At 51.4% G+C, this 22,468-nt stretch overlaps 2 protein-coding genes across 8 annotated transcripts in view; one reads left to right on the top strand and one right to left on the bottom strand.

Annotated features, from left to right (window-relative positions):
• The window catches only part of Kiaa0319l (KIAA0319 like), a 106,237-nt gene extending 100,112 nt beyond the window's left edge, over nucleotides 1-6,125 (bottom strand). Inside the window, exons 1-2 of one of the 4 annotated variants that reach the window (XM_028885409.1) lie at nucleotides 6,037-6,125; nucleotides 2,732-2,901 (exon numbers count right to left, since the gene is read on the bottom strand). In XM_028885409.1, the coding sequence (XP_028741242.1) occupies nucleotides 2,732-2,873 (142 nt within the window). In that variant the 5' untranslated portion in view covers nucleotides 2,874-2,901; nucleotides 6,037-6,125. Of the gene's footprint in view, nucleotides 1-2,731; nucleotides 2,902-4,944; nucleotides 5,619-5,694; nucleotides 5,775-5,834; nucleotides 5,916-6,036 lie in introns of those variants that run through there. The other 3 variants (XM_028885410.2, XM_028885408.2, XM_037202936.1) reach the window with 3 other exon arrangements.
• Ncdn (neurochondrin) lies at nucleotides 5,938-15,825 on the top strand. 4 transcript variants are annotated; one of them, XM_028885413.1, is made up of 7 exons: nucleotides 5,938-6,374; nucleotides 7,615-7,755; nucleotides 8,837-9,805; nucleotides 11,096-11,337; nucleotides 12,269-12,493; nucleotides 12,901-13,043; nucleotides 14,318-15,825. In XM_028885413.1, exons 2-7 carry the CDS (start codon nucleotides 7,633-7,635, stop codon nucleotides 14,752-14,754), a joined length of 2,139 nt encoding a protein of 712 aa, XP_028741246.1. In that variant the 5' UTR covers nucleotides 5,938-6,374; nucleotides 7,615-7,632; the 3' UTR covers nucleotides 14,755-15,825. The 4 variants fall into 4 exon arrangements, with proteins under 4 accessions (XP_028741246.1, XP_028741245.1, XP_028741248.1 ...); XM_028885412.1 differs by having other exon boundaries at nucleotides 6,275-6,725; XM_028885415.2 differs by lacking the exon at nucleotides 5,938-6,374 and adding an exon at nucleotides 6,460-6,542.
• The last annotated feature ends 6,643 nt before the right edge of the window (nucleotides 15,826-22,468 follow it).

The raw sequence follows: 22,468 nt of genomic DNA, 5'->3' as shown, positions 1-22,468 counted from the left end.
CACTCTGTAGACCAGGCTGGCCTCAAACTCACAGAGATCCACCTGCCTCTGCCTCCCAAGTGCTGGGATTAAAAGCGTGTGCCACCATGCCCAATGCACAACAAATACCTTTAAGCCATCTCTCCAGTCCTCCTAATTCCCCTACCAAAAATAACTCTTTTTTTTTTTAATTGTATGTGTTCGAGTGTTTTGTCTGTATGTATATATGTGTACCACTTGTATGCCTGGTTCCCACAGAGGTCAAAAGAGGGCATCAGGTCCCTGGAACTGGAATTACAGATGGTTGTGAGCCACCATGTGGGTTCTAGCAAACAAACCTGGGTCCTTGGAAGAGTAGCTAGTGCTCTTAACCACCAAGCCATATCTCCAACCCCAAAACTCTTGAAAGGGTAAAAAGTCAAGGGCTATGAACTTTTTAGCTCTTCTGATATTTATGCCAAAATGTTTTCTGTTCAAATTTTCTAGCACTATTTGAGGGCTTAGCTGTACTCTTTCTTCCTTTGCTTTGCAGTGTGGAGTTGAACTCAGTGCCTTTCACACTAGTCAAGTGTTCTACCACCAGCCCAGATCCAAAGCCCCTAGATAGTCTCACTTTCATCTTCATCAGGCTAGATTAAAAACAATGTTTTATCTAAATCTGAAATTCCCCCACAACTCTACGGTTAACCAAGTAGAAAAGTGAAAAACACAGAGACTCAGAATCACTTTTCCCTCCCCTTGTGCTCTGAATCTTTCAAATAACCTGCTTCTTGTCACTGTTCTGGGGAAAACAACAACTTTGGTCCTCCTCCAAGAACCACCTAAGGTCAGACGGCATGGCAGAAGAGAAAAAAGGAAACCAACAACAACGAACAAGCTGGGCTAGGGTCTTGCTCCGACACGTGACTTCTTGCTATGTGAATCTAGTAAGCCATTTTGCCGCGCTGGGTCTTGATTTCCTTATTAATACAATGAGCGTAAATTATCTATTCCAGGGTTATCATAAAAATTAAAGGAGAAGGTATGTAATATGTCTAGAAACCTGGTAGAGGGTTGGTATACTTCCAAAGAAGTGATTTTCCTAATGTGATGGTACTAAATTAATTACTTAATTCAAATTATCTTACATAAAATGATGCCCAGAATTAGTCAACAAAGCTATCATCTTCCATAAAAAATATCTGGGTCAGCTTTCTATCAACTCAGTCTCCACCACTATAATCATGAAATCATCAGCTACCATAGCAAGACAACAAAACCCACAGTCAGTGATACTAAAATTGCTAAGTACAGTAATTACTTGATTCTAAAGATCATGACGACAGAAATCTTCATAGTCGTCAGCGCACAAGCTGAATAGTTAGCCAAAACAGCGGTCTCTATGGCAGCAGGCTGGTCATTGCCCAGAGGAAGGGCTTATTCAAAGTCTTTCTCATATTGCTGTTTTCTCACAGTCCATACTTGAAAGGAACCATGTCAACAAAAGAACTCAAAGGGTAAAGACAGAAAGTGGTTTGGTTTGGTTTGATTTGGTTTGATTTGATTTTTTGAGACAGGGTTTCTCTGTGTATCCCTGGCTATCCTGGAACTCATTCTGTAGCCCAGGCTGGCTTCAAACTCACATAGATCCGACTGTCTCTGCCTCCTGAGTGCTGGGATCAAAGGTGTGCGCCACCACTGCCAGGCAAGAAAGAGTATTTTGAAATTTGTCTTTTGACATTTAGGCTTCTTGGCACTAACTCCTGACAAAAGGCTCTTAGGTGAAGTAGCCTTGAGGAGGAAAGTATACTCCGTGAAGTCTATCAACAGGGTTCCTTCCTATGAAAAACAGCAACAAAACATGCAGAGCCAGGGAGATGGCTCAGCCTAGCAAGCCTGACCACCTGAGTCTGATCCTCAGAATCCACACAGAGGCAGACGCAGAGAAGTGGCTCCACACAGCTGTCCTCTGACCTCCACACACACCATCATGGCATGTACACACACAGCACCCCCGAAACAAAAATAAATAAACCAACTTGTTACATGAGAGTCCACCAGGCATGGTGGCTCATACCATTAATATTAATACTCAGGAGAAAGAGGCAGGGGGATCTTGGTAAGTTTGTAGCCAGCCTGGTCTACATATACAGTTCCAGGCCAGCCAGGGCTACACAGTGACACCTTGTCTCAAAAACAAAAACAAAGCAAAGTGTGGATTCCTCTAGGAAAGGAAGCAAAGCATCATTTCTTAAGCAGGTATGTTCACATAGCATTACACGCTTTTACTAGATACTCACTCAAGTCAAACTATGAGGCAGATCTTATATTTCATCAAGGTAAGTCAAGTGAGGTAAGAGGATCATGAGGACAAAGCCAGCCTGGGCTACACAGTGAGAGCCACTTAAAAAATGAGAAACCATTAGGTAATGTGCCCAGGGCCTCAGTCATTACATGACAATGTCCAGCTCCAGGACCCCAATCTACCCAACTCTGAAAGGTTTTGTTTGGTTTGTTTTGGCCATTCTACCTTTATAAAATGACAAAATGAATGCCAATTCTCCCTTATGAGAAAAAATCCAATTCATATCTTGATTCCAACACAAAACAAACCCAACAAGCAAACACCCACCAAAATGATGACAGCCCTGTCAGCCGGTGGTTTTTCTGCCTTCTGGAAGGGCTTTAAAACCAACCCAGGAACTCAGGATGAGGACTGTTTTCAAGGGGGGCAGGGCAGAAGAGGTTCAATTTTAACTCTCAAAAGTAATACCTGCTGACAACCACAGAGCGCTGAGACAGAAGAAAGCGTAAAACAGGTACAGGCTTCTCAGCGGCTTCACTGATGTCTGCCAACAATATCCTGGCAAAATCCAGGAAGCAGGACTTGGCTTGACTCCCAGCCTCTTCTCCATGGCCTTCCAGAGAGGCAGAACCGGTACACTAGAAAGACAGAAAGAGAAGAAATTATACGCCAAGTAATTAATAATTGATTCCTGGAAATGTGGAATGCTGGAAAATGTGACAGATCAGGAGAAAGAGAGATTTCAAGTGTGTCTTTCAATGTTCATCCCTGCCAGTAAATTTTCAGCCCGAGCTTTGGCATAGCCTATAATTATCAGTGTAACAACAGAACAAGAGATATAAAATGAATCTGCTGTTAAAGTGAAACATTTTCTATTCCATTATTGTCTAATCTAACAGCAACTCTATGTGACAGCATGGGAGGGAGCACCAACCTGAGAAAGCAGCTTTGATTTTCCACTTCTACTAACTGCTCTGTGACTTTGACCCAAGTACTTGTTATCTACGGAGAGGTTGGACTTCCTCTAACTAATCATGGTTATTCGGCCCAGCCTTGCTACGGTTTTTTTAGTTGATTCTCTTCAGGCACAGCAATTACTGTCCAGTTCGCTGCTATCCCCACCATCATTGTCTCACACCTTCCATTATCTGCCGGATCCAAATCATTTGCAATTCCTGTCTTAAATTCTTGTCCACTCTCCTCATTTAATTCTGGCACTCTGCCTTCTGCTCTGTAATCTAGTGGCTGCAGGACTGAGGGGGTGGGAGAGAGGAGAATGACGCTGATTTTTCCAGAAGTTTCTTCCCTCTTGTATAAATCATGACAACATAGGAGTTGACAGGGTTTGAAAAGCAATTAAAAAATCTCTTGGCTAATCATGGTATCTTATACCTGAAGTCCTAGCTACTTGGAAGGCTAAGGAGACTTCAAGGCCAGCCTAGATGAGACACTGTCTAAAAAAATTAAAAATCTTTAATCTTTAAATCAAATGTGTTGGCAGTGGTGGTGCATGTCTATAATCTCAGCACTTGGGAGGCAGAGGCAGGTGGTGGATCTTTGTGAGTTCAAAGGCCAGCCCGGTTTACAGAGTGAGTTCCAGGACAGCCAAGGCCACACTTGTCTCGGAAAATAAAAAAAAAAAATTAAAAATCTTCTTTCTAAATATGAACTTGACAACCTTAGCCCTCATCTCCAGCTAGCATACAGGAAGACCAGAATTGCCTAGAATGGATTTCAATGTAAATGTCAGGAAATGGAGAGACACAAACATACCACTTCAAATTGAGACAATGTCTTTCACTGAGCCATAGGCTCATTCTCTCCTACCTATTCCTATTTCTAGTTTTTCTGTACTTGTACATTAAGGAGCAAGGAGCAGAACAGAGGTGTGTGGCCACAACCACATCCAAAAGATTATGAAATGTAGCCTAAGAAAGTACACCCAGGAACTTTTCCAGCCTCCCAGGATGGAGTGTGGAGTATGTGTGTGAGTGTGTGAGTATGTGGCTCTTACCCAACACATTTCTGCCTACCACAAAAGGATTTGAAACTAAAGGTGACTCAACACCTGTCATCAATATTCCGGCAGGTGGGTGGGAAAAGCAAAAAAGAAATGACTAGGCTTTGAAAACAGGAGTACTAAACACCACTGGACTAGCAAACTCATTAGAAGTGCAGGAGAGAGGCAGAGCTAATTTCATTTGCACTCCCAGCCATTTATTCAGCTGAAACCTACAATTGCCTATGGGCACAAATCACTGCTAGGGTCCAGTTAAAGGCTTGCTGACCAGAGTCAGGAACAACAAAACACCACTAAGATCCAAAGTGTTTGTTATCAAATCAAAGCGTGACAGCCCAGAGAGAGAACACACACCCCCACAACACTTGACAAATGAAAATCTAGAAAAGCTCCCAGCAGTTCTGGCATTTAGGGCGTTACAAGTACACCCGAAATAAAAGCACTCTGCAGCAGCAGCTGTTCTGAGAGAGCAGGGGGTAATGTTTACTTAATACTTCAGGTTGATGGGGGAATGTATCATAGTTCAGTCTGTCAGCTACATACGTGGAACTCCATTTATGTACACAGCGATAAGATATGTTTGAATAACGACAGAGCACGTCTATTCAGCGGGTGTGAGTAATCAAGAATAAAGCTTTAAGGGGAAAAAAAAAAGTCTTACATTTTTGAGAAAGTTACAGAACAGACTGCCATGAATAGCTTTGCTTATATTTGCAGACACTGTTTTCCAAATAGCTGAAAAAATGAACAGATTGTTCCAGGAGGTCGTCTTTCCAATTTGTTCCTAGTTTCCAGTCTGTTAATCACAAGAAAGCGCAAGGCGTGTCGGCCAATGTGCCTCAACAGCATCCATTGTCGGTTGGGCACAACCACCATGAGGTGAGAGCAGGCAAAGCCTTCCTGGAACCCCGCCTGAGATTTCCCATTTTGACTTCCTTCACTTCCCACTGTGCTCCCTGCAGCCACTGCAGGACCCTCTAAGGGGCATCATTGTCAAAATTCTCAAGGAGGCAGGTTTCGCCAACGTGCCCAACCCCGCCCCCTTTATTCTGTATCAACTTTTTTTTTTTTTCCTTTTCATCTCGATGGGGAGGCAATCAAACATCAGGGACTGCAACTGGGGCGAGGCTGCAGAGGTCGAGGGTGTCGGGACCGCAGCGCCTGGAGCCTGGTCTGCCACCAGGGAATGGAGGGAGCTGCCTGACCAGGCCTGCGCCCCAAAGCGGGTGTTCAGCTTGGGACTCTGGTACTCTGCAAGGCCAGAAGCAGCTGACTTGCCCTGGCCGGGCCAGGAGCGCCACCTCCGGGTCCCAACACCGGGCCAGGGCACCCCTAGGCATCGCCCGTCCCGCCTCTGCCCCTCCCGAGCTCATGGTCCTCGGCCTGGCAGCCAGCCGCCCCGGCCACCTACCGGGGCTCAGGGCCACACAGAGGGGTGCCGGCTCTCGGCGGCCTCCGCCTCCTCCCGGTCCATGGGCTCGGGGGCCCTAAACCTTCTCTCCCCTCACGCAGAGGAGGAGAAAGAGAAAGAAGGAAGTGCTGGCTCCCCACCCGGACAGCTCCCTCTTGCCTCAGCCTCCCTGGACAGCGACCGCGGCCGGAAACGCCGCCTCCTCCCACCTCCCGGGGCTCAACCCGGAAACACACTCTTCATGCGGATCCAGCCCTCCCGCCCCCACCCTCTCCGGAAGCGCAATTCCAGCCGCGAGCCCGGGGTGGGAGGAGGGGCAGTGCTGAGGAGAGAACTACGCACAAGCGAGGACGTCCGGGCCCTCAGCCTCTCGCCTCGAGCCCTCGCGGGGCGGCCTGCACCTCGCCTCCTTTGCACGAGCACCCGAGGCCCCAGACTCGGGCAATGCCCACAAGCAAGATGGCCGCACCGGAGGCACCCCCCTACTGCTTAGCGCCCTGCCGCGCCATTGGCCAGAGGGCGGAGTGAGGACAACGCGGATTGGTCGAGAGAGATGCGGGGGTGGGGGTGGAGCTGTAGCAGCCTGGAGCCAAGAGTGGGCAACGCGGCGTGAGCAGCGGCCCCAGGCTCCCGGAGCATCGCGCCCGGAGAAAGACTTCGCCGCTCGGGGCCGCAGCCTGGTGAGCTCAGCCCCCTTCAAGCCCTCCCCTGCATCTCAGCCGGAGCCTCTCCGAGCCGGCGCTGATCGATGCCGAGACTCCCCGGGGACCCTATCGCGACTCCATCGCGCCATATCGCGACATCATCGTGCCCTGTCGAGACTCCATTTTTGTCACAGCCCCTTTTCAGTATTTATCTATCTATTCTTTAAAAATTTGCCCTATCATATTTGGGGGCTGTCCCCCCTTCATGTCGTGATTTCGCTGTGATCTCTCCGTGACATCACCGCGCCATCGTGAAGTGTGATCTCATCGCTGCCCTGTCGTTCGACTTCATCAATGTCGTGTTGTGACCTGGCTGCGGCGGGACAGGTGGTGACCGCCAGGATCCTTCTCCCCTTCTCATCTCTCCATCACAGCAGCCCCGCTTCGATTATCCGGCTTTTGGAGTCTGTTATCCTGAGAGCTACCTGACCCCCTCCTTCCTTCTCCAGCCAGTGCCGGCACCCACAGGCTGGTAGCAGGATGAGCAGGGAGAGTACAGGGAGCACAAGGGGTTAATGCTGCTGCTGCTGCTGCTGCTACTGCAGCTGCAGCTCCTGCTTCTGCAGCCTATGCAGCCTCTGCCCGAGGGAGGGAAAAGAGCGAAGGCAAGGAGGCTGCGGGGGCGATTATGAGCCCTGGCTGGAGAGGTGGGTCCTCAGGGGAGTCTGAAAAGCCTTCTCTGGAGGAGAGCTTGCCTCCTCACTTCTGCTGAAGCCAAACTACTTTCTCTGAAGAGGGGAGGGAAAGGAACCCTAGAATGTCCTTTTCTTCCTTGTCAGCGTGAGTCCGGATAATCGAACTTCACCCGTGTCCGTCTTCATTCCTCCCTGTCTGTCCTCACCACTCACTCCCCATGTGCCTCCTGGAGAGAGATAAAACCCGGTATCGGCGCCAGGGGCTGCTGTACAGTGGGGCCAGCTCCTTCCCACTTCTAGACTGGGGAGGCGAGCTGTCCAACTGAGCAGCAGCGTGCATGATCCTCATTTCCCCACTTTTCTGGAGGTGACCTTGGACCAGGGTCCCTTCTTCATCCTAAAGAATTTGCAGGTCCAGCCTCTTAAAGGGGCTCCCCCAAGGGAGGTCAGTCATGAGGAAGCCACCCTTCCAAATCCACCCTCCCCTCCCTCTGTGCTAATCCCTCCCTACATCCTCCACTTCCACCCCCGCCCCCGCCCCTCCTCTGCAGAGGGATGCTCAGTCCCTCTTGTGTTCACAGTTGGGCAAGGCGGGCATCATGGCCTCGGATTGCGAGCCAGCTCTGAACCAGGCCGAGAGCCGGAACCCCACCCTGGAGCGCTACCTGGGAGCCCTCCGTGAGGCCAAGAGTGACAGCGAGCAGTTCGCAGCCCTGCTGCTAGTAAGGACCTGGCTGATCATTGGAAGGTGGGAGGGCTGGACAGGAGGGCCCCCCAAGAATGGGGTCAGCAAGTCCCCAGGGATATCTGAGTGGTGTTAGCAACCTGGAGGCACCAAAAAGGCCCAAGATCTCTCTACCTTTGTACTCTTCTCCCTTGGGAATGGGGAGTGGGGGGGAGTGGAGGTGATAAGGCTGTGGCACTGTGTCCATGGAGGAGGCTGCCTGGATTTGCTTTCTGGGGCGTCCCAGAGCAGATGGGAGCTGACTCATAGAGTAACAGCAGCAGGTTGTAACTAGTGCAGAGTACTTGAGGGCTGGGGTGGCTTTTCTTGGACCTGAGAGAGTAGCAGGATTAGAAGTAACTAGTGACAGGTTCTAGAAGATGGCCAGCGTGGCCACAGGTCTGTTAAAAGTAAAGGAGCGGTTTGGGTCTTGGTCTGGTAGAGGACCCCGAGCTGGGGACGGCAGAGCAGGAGCTGCAGTGCTGGGGGGGGGTGAGTTGGTGTGTGGGGGGTGAAAGGAGGAGGGAGTGCAGCAGTTGCTTGTTTGCCATGGCAACAGGGAGAAGGCTCTGGAGTCAAGGGCTCACACTGCAGCAGAGGAGGTGTTTAGGTGAAATGTAAGGGGAAATGTTTTGACACGCGGAGCAGCGAGACACAGGAGCCATTTCCCGTGAGAAGGTGGCGGAAATGGATCAGAGACTTCTCTGGAGACAAGTAGTTAGGGAAGGACCCTGAATCCGTGGAGGATTTTAAACATTGGGTTCTAACGCCCCTTGCATCGCAGGTGTGGGCATATGGATTAATGAATTAGACACTGGGTGACCATTTGCCCAAACGACTGGTTAAGGGGCACTGGACCTCCTTTCCATGATATAGTCATAGATGACAGGGATCCCAGAGGTCATACCTGTCCGTCTCCAAGGAGAAAGGAGGAGCTGGATGAAATGACCCCAGAATGGATCCCATTGCATAACCCATTGCTGCTAGCCCTCAATGCCCAGGGACAGGGAAGGGAGAGTCTTTGCTGTGTGTGTGTCCTTTCCTCCTGCTGATAGTGCGTTACCTCCCACCCACCGTAGGTGACCAAGGCAGTCAAAGCAGGTGACATTGATGCCAAAACTCGACGGCGGATCTTTGATGCCGTTGGCTTCACCTTTCCCAATCGACTCCTGACTTCTAAGGAGGCACCTGATGGCTGCCCTGACCACGTTCTCCGGGCCTTGGGCGTGGCCCTCCTGGCCTGTTTCTGCAGTGACCCTGAGCTAGCCAGCCATCCCCAGGTCCTGAACAAGATCCCCATCCTTAGCACATTCCTCACGGCCCGGGGGGACCCCGATGATGCTGCCCGCCGCTCCATGATTGATGACACCTACCAGTGCCTGACAGCTGTTGCAGGTACACCCCGAGGGCCCCGGCACCTCATTGCTGGTGGCACGGTGTCTGCCCTGTGCCAGGCATACCTGGGGCACGGCTATGGCTTCGACCAGGCCCTGGCACTCCTGGTGGGGCTGCTGGCTGCTGCAGAGACACAGTGCTGGAAGGAGGCGGAGCCCGACCTGCTGGCTGTGCTGCGAGGCCTCAGTGAGGATTTCCAAAGAGCTGAGGATGCCAGCAAGTTTGAGCTCTGCCAGCTGCTGCCCCTTTTCCTGCCCCCAACAACTGTGCCCCCTGAATGCCATCGGGATCTGCAGGCCGGGCTGGCACGCATCCTAGGGAGCAAGTTGAGCTCCTGGCAGCGCAACCCTGCACTCAAGCTGGCAGCCCGCCTGGCTCATGCCTGCGGCTCCGACTGGATCCCGGTGGGCAGCTCTGGGAGCAAGTTTCTGGCCCTTCTGGTGAATCTGGCATGCGTGGAGGTGCGTCTGGCTCTGGAGGAGACGGGCACAGAGGTGAAAGAAGATGTGGTAACCGCCTGCTATGCCCTCATGGAATTGGGGATCCAGGAGTGTACCCGCTGTGAGCAGTCCCTGCTGAAGGAGCCACAGAAGGTGCAGCTTGTGAGCATTATGAAAGAGGCCATTGGAGCTGTCATTCACTACCTGCTGCAGGTAAGGACCCGCTGGCCCTCTGAGGAGCTGGGAGTGTAATGCGGAGATGGCATACCTTCCCTGCATGCTGGCTGATACCGCAGCAAGCACTCTAGGAGTAGTGTGTGGCCGAGCCTCCTTCCCGCTCCCTCCCTGCCGTGGGCCTCCACACAAGCACCATACCACACACCATATGTGCACTCTGATCACAGCACACACACACACAACACAGTAACCTCCCACTCACATACACTCCCCAGTACACACACTCTACACATCACACACAAAATCGAAGCAGTCTATTCTGCTCACTCTACACCACTGTCTTACATGTAAACATGCCTACATATTTATGTGTCTTTCATGTAAACTTGTAGAATGCCAGAGAAGTGGCGGGGGGCAGGGAGTGGCCTGGTTCCTGCCTCTGTAAAGTTTCGGCTAAATCTGTTTCCCGAATCATCCCATCCACTCTCTGCATTTGAGAGGCCACCTCTTCTGCTCCGTTAGGATTCCGGCGTGACTGGTCTCTTTAGTGGCCTGCTTCAGCCTCTGGACCCACCAGCCTTACGCTAAGCTCTGGTCTCCTTTTCTGATTTAACCCATATGGAAGTGACTCCTGACTACTTAATGACAGGTCTCCCCCCCCTCAATTCAGAGCCTCTCTAAAGGAATGTTGTTTAGCTGAGGACCCCTGAGGTTCCCCTGGTCCCCTGGCTACCTTAGAGAGAGAGTTAGGGGTGTGTGCCCTGAGTCTCGGCATCAGGCATGTTGTCTGAGACCTGCTTAATTCTGTTGTCCACACTGAGGTCCCTCCCATGTTCTGGATTTCAGGTAGAAGTAGACTTGGTGCCTTGGGGGGAGGGGGTTTGTTTTGTTTGGTTGGTTGGTTGGTTTTGGTTTTTCTGTGTAGCCCTGGCCATCCTAGAACTAGCTCTGTATAGACCAGGCTGACCTCAAACTCAGAGATCCATGCCTTCCAAGTGCTGGGATTAAAGGCATGCGCTACCACTGACAGGCTCTCTTTTTTAAAGTTACGTTTATGTATTTCTTAGGCAGGGTGGAGGGGCAGTGTGTTCGTGCCACAGCACACATGTAGAGGCTGGAAGACAAGTCAGCTCTCTCCTTTCACCGTGTGATTCACACTGAGGTTGTAAAGTGCCTTTACCCACTGAGCCGGCTTGCCGGCCCGCAGTGCCCGTCTTCGATGGGGCATTCAGGCCAGGATTCCCCTCCAGCTGTGTTATTGGCAGGCTGGACAGGCAGAGGAGGGTTTCTGGTTTGCTTCATTTCAGTGGGGTCTTGTGACGACAGGTGGGGCCAGAGAAGCAGAAAGAGCCTTTCGTGTTTGCCTCGGTGCGGATCCTGGGTGCCTGGCTGGCTGAGGAGACCTCATCCCTTCGTAAGGAGGTGTGCCAACTGCTGCCCTTCCTCGTCCGCTATGCCAAGACTCTCTATGAGGAGGCTGAGGAGGCCAATGACATTTCGCAGCAGGTGGCTAACTTGGCCATCTCCCCGACTACTCCAGGGCCCTCCTGGCCAGGGGATGCTCTCCGGTGAGTTTATAGTTACGTGTTGTTCAGTCAGACCATTCCAAAGAAAAGGGTTTCCAGGTGTGGTGGCACCTGCCTGTAATCCTAGCATTTAAGAGGCTGAGACGGGAATATCTGAAAGTTCAGGGCCCAGTTGGACTACGTAGAAAGTGTCAGTCTTCCAAGGCTATATAGACATAGCAAGACCCTGCCCCAAAAAAGAGAGGAAAAAAATAATAAATAAAAAAAGAAAAGAAAAAGACAGGGGTCACCCAGGGACACCCTGTTTCCCCTAAACTGGGCTCCCTGAAGGGTCATGAACATTCCCTTAGGATTATTTCTTGGTTCTGTTTGTTTTGGGGGCGTCTTCCCACAGAACTCCTGAACTATCAAGTGTCCCTTGCCAATCCCAGAGTTCTTCCTTCCTTCCTTTCTTTTTGTTCTTTTTCTTTTCTTTTCTTTTATTTCTTTTTTTAAAGCAGGGTCTCATTATGTAGCTCCGGCTGGCCTGGAACTCACTCTGTAGACTTTAGCCTCACAGAGATCCACCTGCCTCTGCCTACTGAGATATGCACCACCATTCCCAGCTGCTCCTCAGATTTTTATTGGAAACAGAACCTAGGTTTTCTGAGCATTACAAAGCCAGATGTTTTGCTGTATACCTCTCTAGAACAATTTCACTTGGTCCACATAGCAAATCTGACAGAAATCTCACCTACCTTGAAAAAGTAACAATGGCCAAGCTTGGTGGCTCTCACCTTTAATATCAGCACTCGGGAGGCTGAGGCAGGATTGCTGTGAGTCTGAGATCAGCCTATGCCGCAGAATAGGACCCTGCCTCAAAAATTACAAAGGGGAAGATGATGGAAATGAGCCTCAGAGGTTGAGAAATGCATAGGCAGTCAGGATGCTCTCATCTCTTCCAGTCTCACTTCCTCTGTCTCCACATGCTCAGGCTCCTCCTGCCCGGCTGGTGCCACCTGACCGTGGAAGACGGGCCCCGGGAGATCCTGATCAAGGAAGGGGCCCCGTCTCTTCTCTGCAAGTACTTCCTGCAGCAGTGGGAGCTCACTTCCCCCGGCCATGACACCTCAGTGCTGCCCGACAGCGTGGAGATCGGCCTGCAGACCTGCTGCCACATCTTCCTCAACCTGGTGGTCACTGCTCCAGGCCTGATCAAGTGAGGGGCTGGGGAGAGGCTGGGGAGAGCCAGGGGAGTGGGAGGACCGCCCATCACCCCCCCCGTCAACCTGCTGCTTAGTTTCCCTCTGTCTGTGGGCTTCTCTTCGTGTTAGTGTAAGCGGGTTTCAGCATAGACAAAGCCGGTACCACTCGAGGATTTCTGTTCAGAACCCCAGGGAGCCCAGGCATGTCTGTCTGCTCCAGCCGTCCCTCAGCTCAGCTAGTAGGCGTCTGACTAACCCAGATGGCAGGATTGAAAGTCCGAAGTTAACACTTTACCTGCTGCATGAAGTCCTGGCCAGCCCTGGCCCAGTGAAGCTGGAAACCTCAGGTGCCAGGTTTTCCCGGGTCTCGACGGAGTCTCCTGACTCCGCCTGCCCCTCCCTCCGCTCCTTCTCTCCCTAGGCGCGATGCCTGCTTCACATCGCTCATGAACACCCTGATGACGTCACTGCCCTCGCTAGTGCAGCAGCAAGGGAGGCTGCTTCTGGCTGCCAACGTGGCCACCCTGGGCCTCCTGATGGCCCGGCTCCTCAGCACCTCCCCAGGTAAGCCTGGGGACAGAACGCACGAGTGGACTTGCCGTGTTCAGAACCTGTGCCCTCATTTCAGAACGTGGTTTAGCAGGATTTTCTCATTGAGAAGCAGTTTCTACAGTATCGCTCCATCCTCCACCCCCACCCTTCCCCGGTGATAGCAGTCTCTTCCTTTTAAAGACTTTGAAGGCAGAGTCTGGTGGGTGTTCGGTACAGACCTGTTCAGAGGCACAAGCATAGGTACCTGGAATCGCTGGCAGCCTGGGAACTCGGAATCCCGCGTTTTCAAGGTGGAGCTGCCCCCACCCAGGCCCTGAGTCACAGGACCCAGTTGGCTGCGTTGGGATTTTTACCACCTAGCATCCCACCGCACTCAGTGACGCACATCACGCTGCCCCCTGCACAGCCTCTCCCTGCCCTGCCTCCCTCAGGCTGTGTGCAGGGGGAAGGGCGTCCCCTCCAGCCCCTGACAGCCCTCAGTGTCTCCCACTTTGACCGTGGGTGTCTGCTTGGGTCCCTCTGTCCCCGCCTGTTCCCTGTGCCCCATCTGTCAGGTTGGAGGAACAGAGCAGATGCCTGGGAACAGGGTGTAATGTGCCCATACCCTCAGCTGCCTGTTTTCTGTGTGGGGATCCCAGCAGGGTACCCTACCGAGGAAGGGGAGCATATCTCTAAACTAGGAACCCCTTGCATTTAGCCCCCAAGGAGAGTCACCATGCTATGGATCCCATGCTGGCTCACCCACGCTACCACATTAGTTGAACAGCTTCCTGAAGATCTGAAGAGGGGCTCCTAAACCCCCTGAAAGGCAGGCAGGTGGGCCAGAGCTGGGTCTCTGCTCACCATCCCCTTTGGCGCCCTCTTCTGGCTAGAAGTCAAATTAGTTCATTCTCAGCCTGGTGAAGGGCGCTGGGCCACCCCTTGCTTGGGTCTCTGCTGTGGAAACCCCGAGGAAGGTTCTTTCTTACATCTGACATGATGCTTACTCCCACCCTTGTGCGTTTAGAGGTCTTGATGATGCAGTGTACCTAGATTATTTAATTCCCATAACAAATTGCTAAGATTGGCATGAACTGGCCCCATCTTAAAATGAAGAGACTGAGACCCAGAAAAGTTTAAACACCCAATGTCACAGTGTAAGTATCAAAGGTAGGCTTTGAACCTAGGCCATCTGAATCCAGGTGATGCTTCTGTTCTCTGAGCATGTCCACCCGGGAGGGAGTGGGAGGCACTGGTCCAGCGTTGGGCCTGTCTGGTTCATGCCGCTCCCTTCTGCATTCTTTCAGCTCTCCAGGGAACCCCAGCCTCCCGAGGTTTCTTCGCAGCAGCCATCCTCTTTCTGTCTCAGTCCCACGTGGCACGGGCCACTCCTGGCTCTGACCAGGCGGTGTTGGCTCTGTCCCCAGACTATGAGGGCATCTGGGCTGACTTGCAAGAGCTCTGGTTCCTGGGCATGCAAGCCTTCACGGGTTGTGTGCCACTGCTGCCCTGGCTGGCCCCTGCCGCCCTGCGTTCCCGCTGGCCACAGGAATTGCTACAGCTGCTAGGTAGCGTGAGCCCCAACTCTGTCAAGCCCGAGATGGTGGCTGCCTACCAGGGTGTGCTGGTGGAATTGGCGCGGGCCAACCGGCTGTGCCGGGAGGCCATGAGGCTGCAAGCAGGTGAAGAAACAGCCAGCCATTACCGCATGGCTGCCTTGGAGCAGTGCCTGTCAGAGCCCTGAGGGGCATCCAGTAGGGATAGACCCAGGGGCGGGCAGCGAGGGAAGGAGGGAGGAGGCATCTTCCCTGAAGCCCCCAAACTGGACCCCTTCTTCAGACTCCCCCAACAAACACCCCAGCTTTCTGGCTTTCTTGAGGGCTAGGGCATGATGCCCACCTCTCAAGTATAAGGAACTGCATCCTGCCCCCAGCCCCCTTGGGCAGGGATTGGCTTGGAACAGAGGTTGGCCCCGCCAGGCCGGGGAAGGTTGGAGCAGCCCCCAGAAAGAGGGCAACTAAGTGTCATTATACCCAGTGTCTGGCTCCCTGACGGGAGGGAGGTTCCAGGGTAGGAGCGGGCTGGCAGGCGCTGACTGCCTCAGCCTGTGTGCCCTGCCGGCCAGGGCGTGGCCTCCCCAAGGCTGTGGTGCCCCTTCTGGCTCCCCAAGGTTCGCGCCCTTTAAATTGGCCATTTGGTTCTTGCCTTTGGTCCTCTTGGACAGAGAGCAGGCTCAGGCCATTGACATCGCAGTTCTTCCTTTCAACTCTAGTGACCCAGGGTCCGAGTTGCCCCTATCCTTCCAGGGCAGTTTGGAGCAGGCAGTGGGGGGTGGGGAACCTCCTTCCACCTGCCCTTCCTTGAGGGGACCCAAGACCCCTTGGTCCCAGGTCTCTTGAGCTTTTGTGTCGTGTTGCAGCAGAGAGAAGATGGGGTTGGGGTTATTTATTTTGCTTGTCCCTATCCCTGCTTGGACACCTGAGCGTCAGGTCCCTGTGCCCCTGGTGCCGTCTGGCCTGGCTGGAGCCGGGAACAGGAGGTTGCACCGCCCTAGCATCCGCATGTTTTCCCAGTGATTGCACTCCACCGCCACCGTGGTGCCTGGCTTCAGCTCCTCTGCCCCAGTCCCCGCTAAGACTCCTCTCTGCAGGGAGGCGCGCCTGGCGGCTCCAGCAGGAACCACCTTTCTGAACCCTTGGAGACCCGCACACACACCTGACCCTCTGCTTCCCCCTCCCCCCAGTGCGTTCTGTGATCGCCAAGTTCAAAGCTGTGCACATGTGGACACTCAATAAATGTTCATTGGTGATGAGAAGCTGCCTTTGTGGTCTGCACCGGCTCTGCCTTTCAGACTCCGCTCAGCGTGTGTCCTTCCAAATACTTAGCAGGTGTCCTTATTCATTTCGGCCAGGAGCTGGGAAGAGAAGCACCATAGCTCTGGTTTTACCTGCAGGGAAGTCTTAGATGCACCCTGCCCTAGTACAACAGGTTCATCAATCCAGCTGTTGACAGGGCTGGGCCTGGTGGGCACTCAGAAGAACTGTCTCTGCAGCAACCTAGTTCCAGGGACATTGCCAAGTCCTCCAGTTAAAAAAAAAAAAGTTAAGCCAGGCCGTGGTGGCGCACGCCTTTAATCCCAGCACTCGGGAGGCAGAGGCAGGCGGATCTCTGTGAGTTCGAGGCCAACCTGGTCTACAAAGCAAGTTCCAGGAAAGGCGCAAAGCTACACAGAGAAACCCTGTCTCGAAAAACCAAAAAAAAAAAATAAATGTTATTTAGGGTGTGTGGTTAAGGTGGGGTGCATGTGCCATAGCACTCATGGAGGTCAAAGGACAACTTTGGAGTTAGTTTTCTCCACCTTGTGTGGGTTCTGGAGATAGACCTGGAGTCACCAAGCTTATGTGGCAAGTACCTCTACCCACTGCGCCATCTCACAGGCCATGGTCCAGCTTCTAAAGAAATCAGAAGTCCTAATTTTTATTTGGAATCCAACTCAAACTTTGGAAACTTTATTTTCAGTGAAGTCACTATTGGCCTAACAAAACATGGAAGCCAAGTGTGGCTTTCAGGCTACCAACGGTTGACCTGTGTTCCGAAGAGGGAGGGCCTGAAAGGGCAGGGGGGAGGCCAGGTGCCCTTTGCTATTCCCACCTGGAGCAAAGCTGTCAGGTTGGAGCCAGAGCAGCCCCGGGTCTGTCCTGGGTGGGTCTGTCCTGTGTGCAGGCCCCATCTAGCCTCTCAAGCCTACACCTGTGCACTGAGTACATCCTGTTGCTTACCTGTGGTTGGCTACACAAAGCATGAATACTCATTTGAAAACTGGATTCTCAGGTTGGGGATTTAGCTCAGTGGCAGGGTGCTTGCCTAGCAAACGTGAGGTCCTGGGTTCGGTCCTCAGCTCAAAAAAAAAGAAAGAAAACTGGATTCTCAGGTAAATAGAAGACAAAGTAACCTGCACACAAGTGGCTTACTATCCAGAAGAAGGATAATGTAACACAAAGGTATTCACAATCACGTCTGTGGAGGTCAAAACAAAGTGTGCCTGGAATCTCGGGCTCCCCAGCCTTGCTTGAGCAAGTCCGGAAAACTAAATACTGGCACTGTAGACCAGGCTGGTCTCAAACTCAGAGATCCTCCTGCCTCTGACTCCTGAGTGCTGGGATTAAAGGCGTGCGCCACCACTGCCAGGTGATACGCAGCATTTTAAATATGAAATCATGCTGAGGGGACAGGTTTTGGAGCAGATTCAATGGAATCCGATTTGTATTTTAGAAAGATGGCTGGAAAAGGAACTGCTGGAGCTGGCTGGGTGTGATGCATGTCTATAACCCCAGCACTCTGGAGGCTGGAGCAGGAAGGAGATTTGGGAGCCAACTTGGGGTATATGGCAAGTGCAGAAGGAGTGGGTGGGGAAGAGAGCAGAGATGGACCACTGAGGCAGGGGGGACTTGGACAGAAGGTAATAAATCTGAGCTAAGCCAGTGAGGATGGTATAGGTGGGTGTTAGGAAATAAGATTTAGAAATTAATCGTGAGTGAAGAAGAAGAAAGAACAGGAAGCCAGAGGTTCTTAAATATGACCATTGTGTTAACTGTGGGACCACTCTGTCATGGAAAACATTAGGAGAGCAACAGGCTTGTGAAGAAACTGTTTGGTAAATGGTTTGTGTTGCTCAGGGAACATCCACGGAATAGTTCCCTCCCCTAGCCCAGAGCGTGGAAAGAAGTCTGAGAGGGTAACAGACTTGAGAGCTGTCAACATAACGGTTCTTTAGAATTGTGGGGGTGACCGATTGGGGAAATGAGAAGGGAAGGGCTATAAAGCAGGTGATTACTGCCCATGGTCCTTGCCGAGTTCCTCTTCTGGATACCAAATCCAGCACAGCTTGAGAACACAAGGCAGACTGAGTTCTGTCCTTTGTGAGGCATCGTGAGAGGGCTCTGCTGGGCTCGCAGAATGAGTTCTGTCCTTTGTGAGGCATCATGAGAGGGCTCTGGGCTCCCGGGGGTTAGGGCTGAAACTTGCAAAACAGGACTTGATCCTGGTGCTCCGGCTGAGAGGTTCCAGAGTGTTGAGCTGCAGTGGTAAGCTCCAACCACCAGATGGAGCCTCGGCATCTTGTGCCGGATTTCCCTTCCAGGGAACATTCCCAGACTGACCCGTTAGAAGGAGGAATGTGGCTCTGTCAACAACGGAGGCCAAGAAGTTTTCTTTTTTTAAAAAAAGAGGAGAAACCGGGCAGTGGTGGCGCATGCCTTAATCCCAACATTCAGGAAGCAGAGGCAGGCAGTTCTCTGTGAGTTCGAGGCCAGCCTGGTCTACAAAGTGAGTTCCAGGACAGCCAGGGATACACAGTGAAACCCTGTCTCAGAGGGGGAGGGGGAGGGAGGGAGGCAGACAGAAAGGAGAAAGGTGAGCCATGTATGTCAAATGAGAGTCCATGTATATTTGAACATACATACTATGTGCCAATTAGTATCCTGTGTTCGTGTCTTATAATTGTATCTGTGCCTGTTGTGTGTGTCCCCCCCCCCATTTCCCCAGGGGAATTTGATTATGTAGCTCTGTACACACCCCCAAGCCTCCATCAGAGCACCTGTATCTCAAAGAACAGGCTATAAGAGATTGTTACCTGCATGCTTTACAATGTGAAGAACCCTTGTCCCGGAAGCGGAAGGAACCCACTCGGAAACCCTGGTGTTGCACAGCTCTACTGATCCCCAAAGAATCGGAAGCACATGGGAGAGAGCATGCCTCTCCCCAGAAGAAATAAGCAAAACCAGTCATTGTCAGATGAGCTCCTATGTGTAGCTACCCCGGGTCATGTTCCCGTAAAAGCCCTTCCAAAGGGCCCCATAATAGACCAGGGAAACTGTAACTATCCATTCACTTATTTATTTAATAGGTATTTACTAGCCTCCTGACATGCACCAAGAAAAATACTAGATATACTTTTCACTTCTTTTTATTTTAAAGATTCCTTTATTGTTTTGTGGGGGGGGGTGAGGGGATGGGGGGGAAGTGTTCTGTCAGCATGTATCTGCGTATATGGGTGCAGTGCCTATGGAGGCCAGAAGAGGGAGTCAGATCACCTGAATTGGAGCTACAGTCTCCTTTAGTCTTCTTGTGAAGTGACTCACAGAGCAGGAAAGGAAAAGTCATCGCAAGTACTGGAATACCAGCTAGTGAGTTTAGTTCCTGGAGTGGGACATGGCCATGGATAGAAGCATTTTCAGAAGGGAAAGGCCATGGTCCAGGCATCAAGTGGCTGAACCGAGTTGGAAGTGAATCACAAGAGTGAGGAACACGCCAGGCGGTGGTTGTGCACGCTTTGATCTCAGCATTCGGGAGGCAGAGGCAGGCGGATCTCTGTGAGTTCGAGGCCAGCCTGGTCTACAGAGTGAGATCCAGGACAGGCACCAAAATTACATAGTGAAACTCTGTCTGGAAAAACAAAAAAAAACAAAACAAAGAGTGAGGAACTAAGGCTACTATTAGCAGTTTGTTGCCAAGGTCTACACAGTGCAACCCAGGTCACTTTAGGGGTTTTGTTTGTGTGTTTGTTTGTTTGAGACAGGGTGTCTCTGTGTAGTCCTGACTGTCCTGGAACTCACCCTGTAGACCAGACTGGTCTTAGACTCACAGAAATCTGCCTGCCTCTGCCTCCTGAGTGCTAGGATTAAAGGCATGCACCACCACCTCCCAGCCACTTTAGGGATTATTAAAACAAATTGCTAGAGTCTACTGCAGAGTTGTTGATTCAGTGGATCTGAAGTAGAGTCCCAAAACTGGCATTTCAAACGGGTCCTCAAATTCACTGGTGATGATGGTAGGCATTTACAGATTAGAAGTAGAAACACTCAGGCTTTGATGTGGTGTTTCATGCCTGTAATCCCAGCACTTGTAAAGCCAAGGCAGAAAGTTCATGAGTTCTAGGCTAGCCTGAGCTACATAGTGACACCCCGTCTCGTAAAGAAAAACAAAACAAAACAATTTTAAAATTTTAGAATTTTAAAATTGAAGTATGTGATATTTTCTATGGTGCTACAGAATCCAGGAGGACAAGCAGGTGAGGGTTGGGATGGTGGAAGGGATGTGAGCTCAGCTTCAACTTGGATACTTGGATAGCTGAAGATGTCCTAGGACCCGTGGTTCTCAACCTTCCTAATGCTGCGACCCTTTAATAAGTTCTCAAGTTGTGGTGACCTCCAACCATAAAATTATTTTTGCTGCTATTTCATAACTGTAATTTTTGCTACTGTTATGAATTGTTAATGGAATTATATCTCTAGCAATCTTAGGAGACCCCTGTGAAAGGGTCCAGCCCCCCCAAAGGGTCAAGACCCACAGGTTGAGAACCGCTGTCCTAAGGGCTCATCCAATTGGCACCCGCATGTATGGTTTTGGATTTCTAATCAGATTGGCAGACGGGGGGGGGCGGACATTTGGGGTAACAGGGAGACAAATGGTCATTAGACTTGGGAGGGGGATGAACTTGCTCCTGAAGAACATAGACAGGGCCTGATCAGATGGCTCAGCAGGTAAAGGCACTTGATACCAAGCTTGATGACCTGAGTTCAATTCCCAGAACCTACATGATGAAAAGAGAGAACTAAATCCTTCAAGTTGTCCTCTGACCTCCACATATGCACATGTGCATACATACACACATACACACATACACACATACACACATACACACACACACACACACACACACACACACACACACACACACACATTTAAATTAATGTAGACAGGAAGAGATAGAAACTGCCCTAAACGAGGACAACCAACATTAAAAGTAGGAATGATCACTGGCATACTCCTTTAATTCCAGCACTCGGGAGGCAAAGGTAGGTGGATCTCTATGAGTTCAAGGCCAGCCTGGTCTACACAGTGAGTTCCAGGTCAGGCTTCAAAAAAGCCAAAAGAAGAAGAAAAGGAGGAGGAGGAGGAGGAGGAGGAGGAGAGGAGGAGGAGAAAACGAAAGGAAAAATGGTCAGAGTAAGAGGAGGTGGTAGCAAGAAAGAGTGAGGGAATCTGAGCAAGCCAGAGACAGCCGGCCCATCCCAAGCCTGTTGGAAGAGCAGAGGAATTGATTCCCCAAGTTGGGTCCAGGCATCATCCTCATCATCACGGTTTCTGGGCTTTTCCCACAGAAAAAGTTCACCAACTTGTGATCTATGCACTGACGTCTACCTCGGAGACTAATTTCACATGTCCCATGAGTGAGGTAGAGGTAGAGGATGAGGGAAGCTGCCACGACTCACAGACATGCATAACACATCCAGAAGCTCCCACCAGATCTTAGCTCTGTCCTGAGGAGGAAGGCTGCGCGGCTGCCCCATCTGCCCCGCCTCTGGGAAGCTCTTAGGGATGAATCCTCGGTGGCCAGCTAGGCTTCAGCCTTCCCTCACAGCTCCCCACCCCTCCCCCTGCCAGGCTGAAAGAAACCCAGTCTGAGCTCTGTACTATAGTCATGTGCGGCCTGGGATACCCACGTGGAACATACATCAGGCAGGTCAACGATCTACCCTCTCCACGGCGCTGCTCTCTCGTCTTTTTCTTCTCTAGAAAGGAGTAGAAGAAAACGACGGCTCCTCTCCACCCTCCCTTCCTTGCAGATGCAGAAACAAGAGCTTGGAGAAGTCAGACCTGCCCAGAACTACACAGCCGCTCAAGAGCGAGTGCAAGGCAGCGGAGAATAATGATCCTGAGCACAGAGGGAGGCTGGGGAAGGGTCACCTCAGCATCGCCACTGAGCTAGCTGTTTGACATCTAGGCTCTCTGTGCCTTGTCCCTCACCTGAAAATGTGAGGGGGGGGGCAGGGACCTGGTGTGTGAGGTAACTCAACGTTCACGTTGTGTGGTGAGCATGCAGAGGATTATTTCTCCCTGTTTGTAACCCTGCAAAGAAACCTTCCTTCTGCTTTTTAAATTCTCATTGTCCTCAGCATTTCCCCCACTTGCCTGTCTTTAATCTGATCCCTGCTTCTCAGGACAGAAGGGTTGGATTTGGGGAGAAAAGAAGAGGGATTGGAGGGAGAGATTAGGACATGCTTGACAGACAGACAGCGCCTACCATGGTAACACACTAACACGCAGACGAGGTCACAAGTATAATACTGAACCTCTTCCACCCAGCGTCAGCTACACACTCAACCATTTTCATGGCACAGATTCACAGCCAGCCCAGGCTCCTATGACTTCAGAAACATTTTGGCCCCTTCTGAAGTGGAGCTCAAGCCATACTCTGACTCTTTCTGGCCAGGTCATGTCTCCAATATCCAAGGATCCTGGCTTGGTATTGAGGATTACCATCTCAGGAAGTCTGAAAGAAACAGGCATCTTCAGAGTGTTTTTGATCCAAAGCCATGAAGGAGAGACTGTAACATAACCTCCTACACACGTGCATGCTGACACAAGTGTGCACATGAACTGATGAGTTTGCCCCT

Source organism: Peromyscus leucopus, chromosome 2 (assembly GCF_004664715.2).
Source record: "Peromyscus leucopus breed LL Stock chromosome 2, UCI_PerLeu_2.1, whole genome shotgun sequence".
In the NCBI taxonomy this organism is placed as follows: Eukaryota; Metazoa; Chordata; class Mammalia; order Rodentia; family Cricetidae; genus Peromyscus; species Peromyscus leucopus.
This window is presented reverse-complemented; position numbering and strand designations above follow the sequence as displayed.

Bases quoted from the DNA above. Each gene is read 5' to 3' on its own strand.
- Ncdn (XM_028885412.1), top strand. From the start codon at position 6,693: ATGTCGTGTTGTGACCTGGCTGCGGCGGGACAG. The intron at 7,756-8,836 runs GTAAGGACCTGG...CACCCACCGTAG, and splicing joins AGTTCGCAGCCCTGCTGCTA to GTGACCAAGGCAGTCAAAGC. The intron at 11,338-12,268 runs GTGAGTTTATAG...CCACATGCTCAG, and splicing joins TGGCCAGGGGATGCTCTCCG to GCTCCTCCTGCCCGGCTGGT.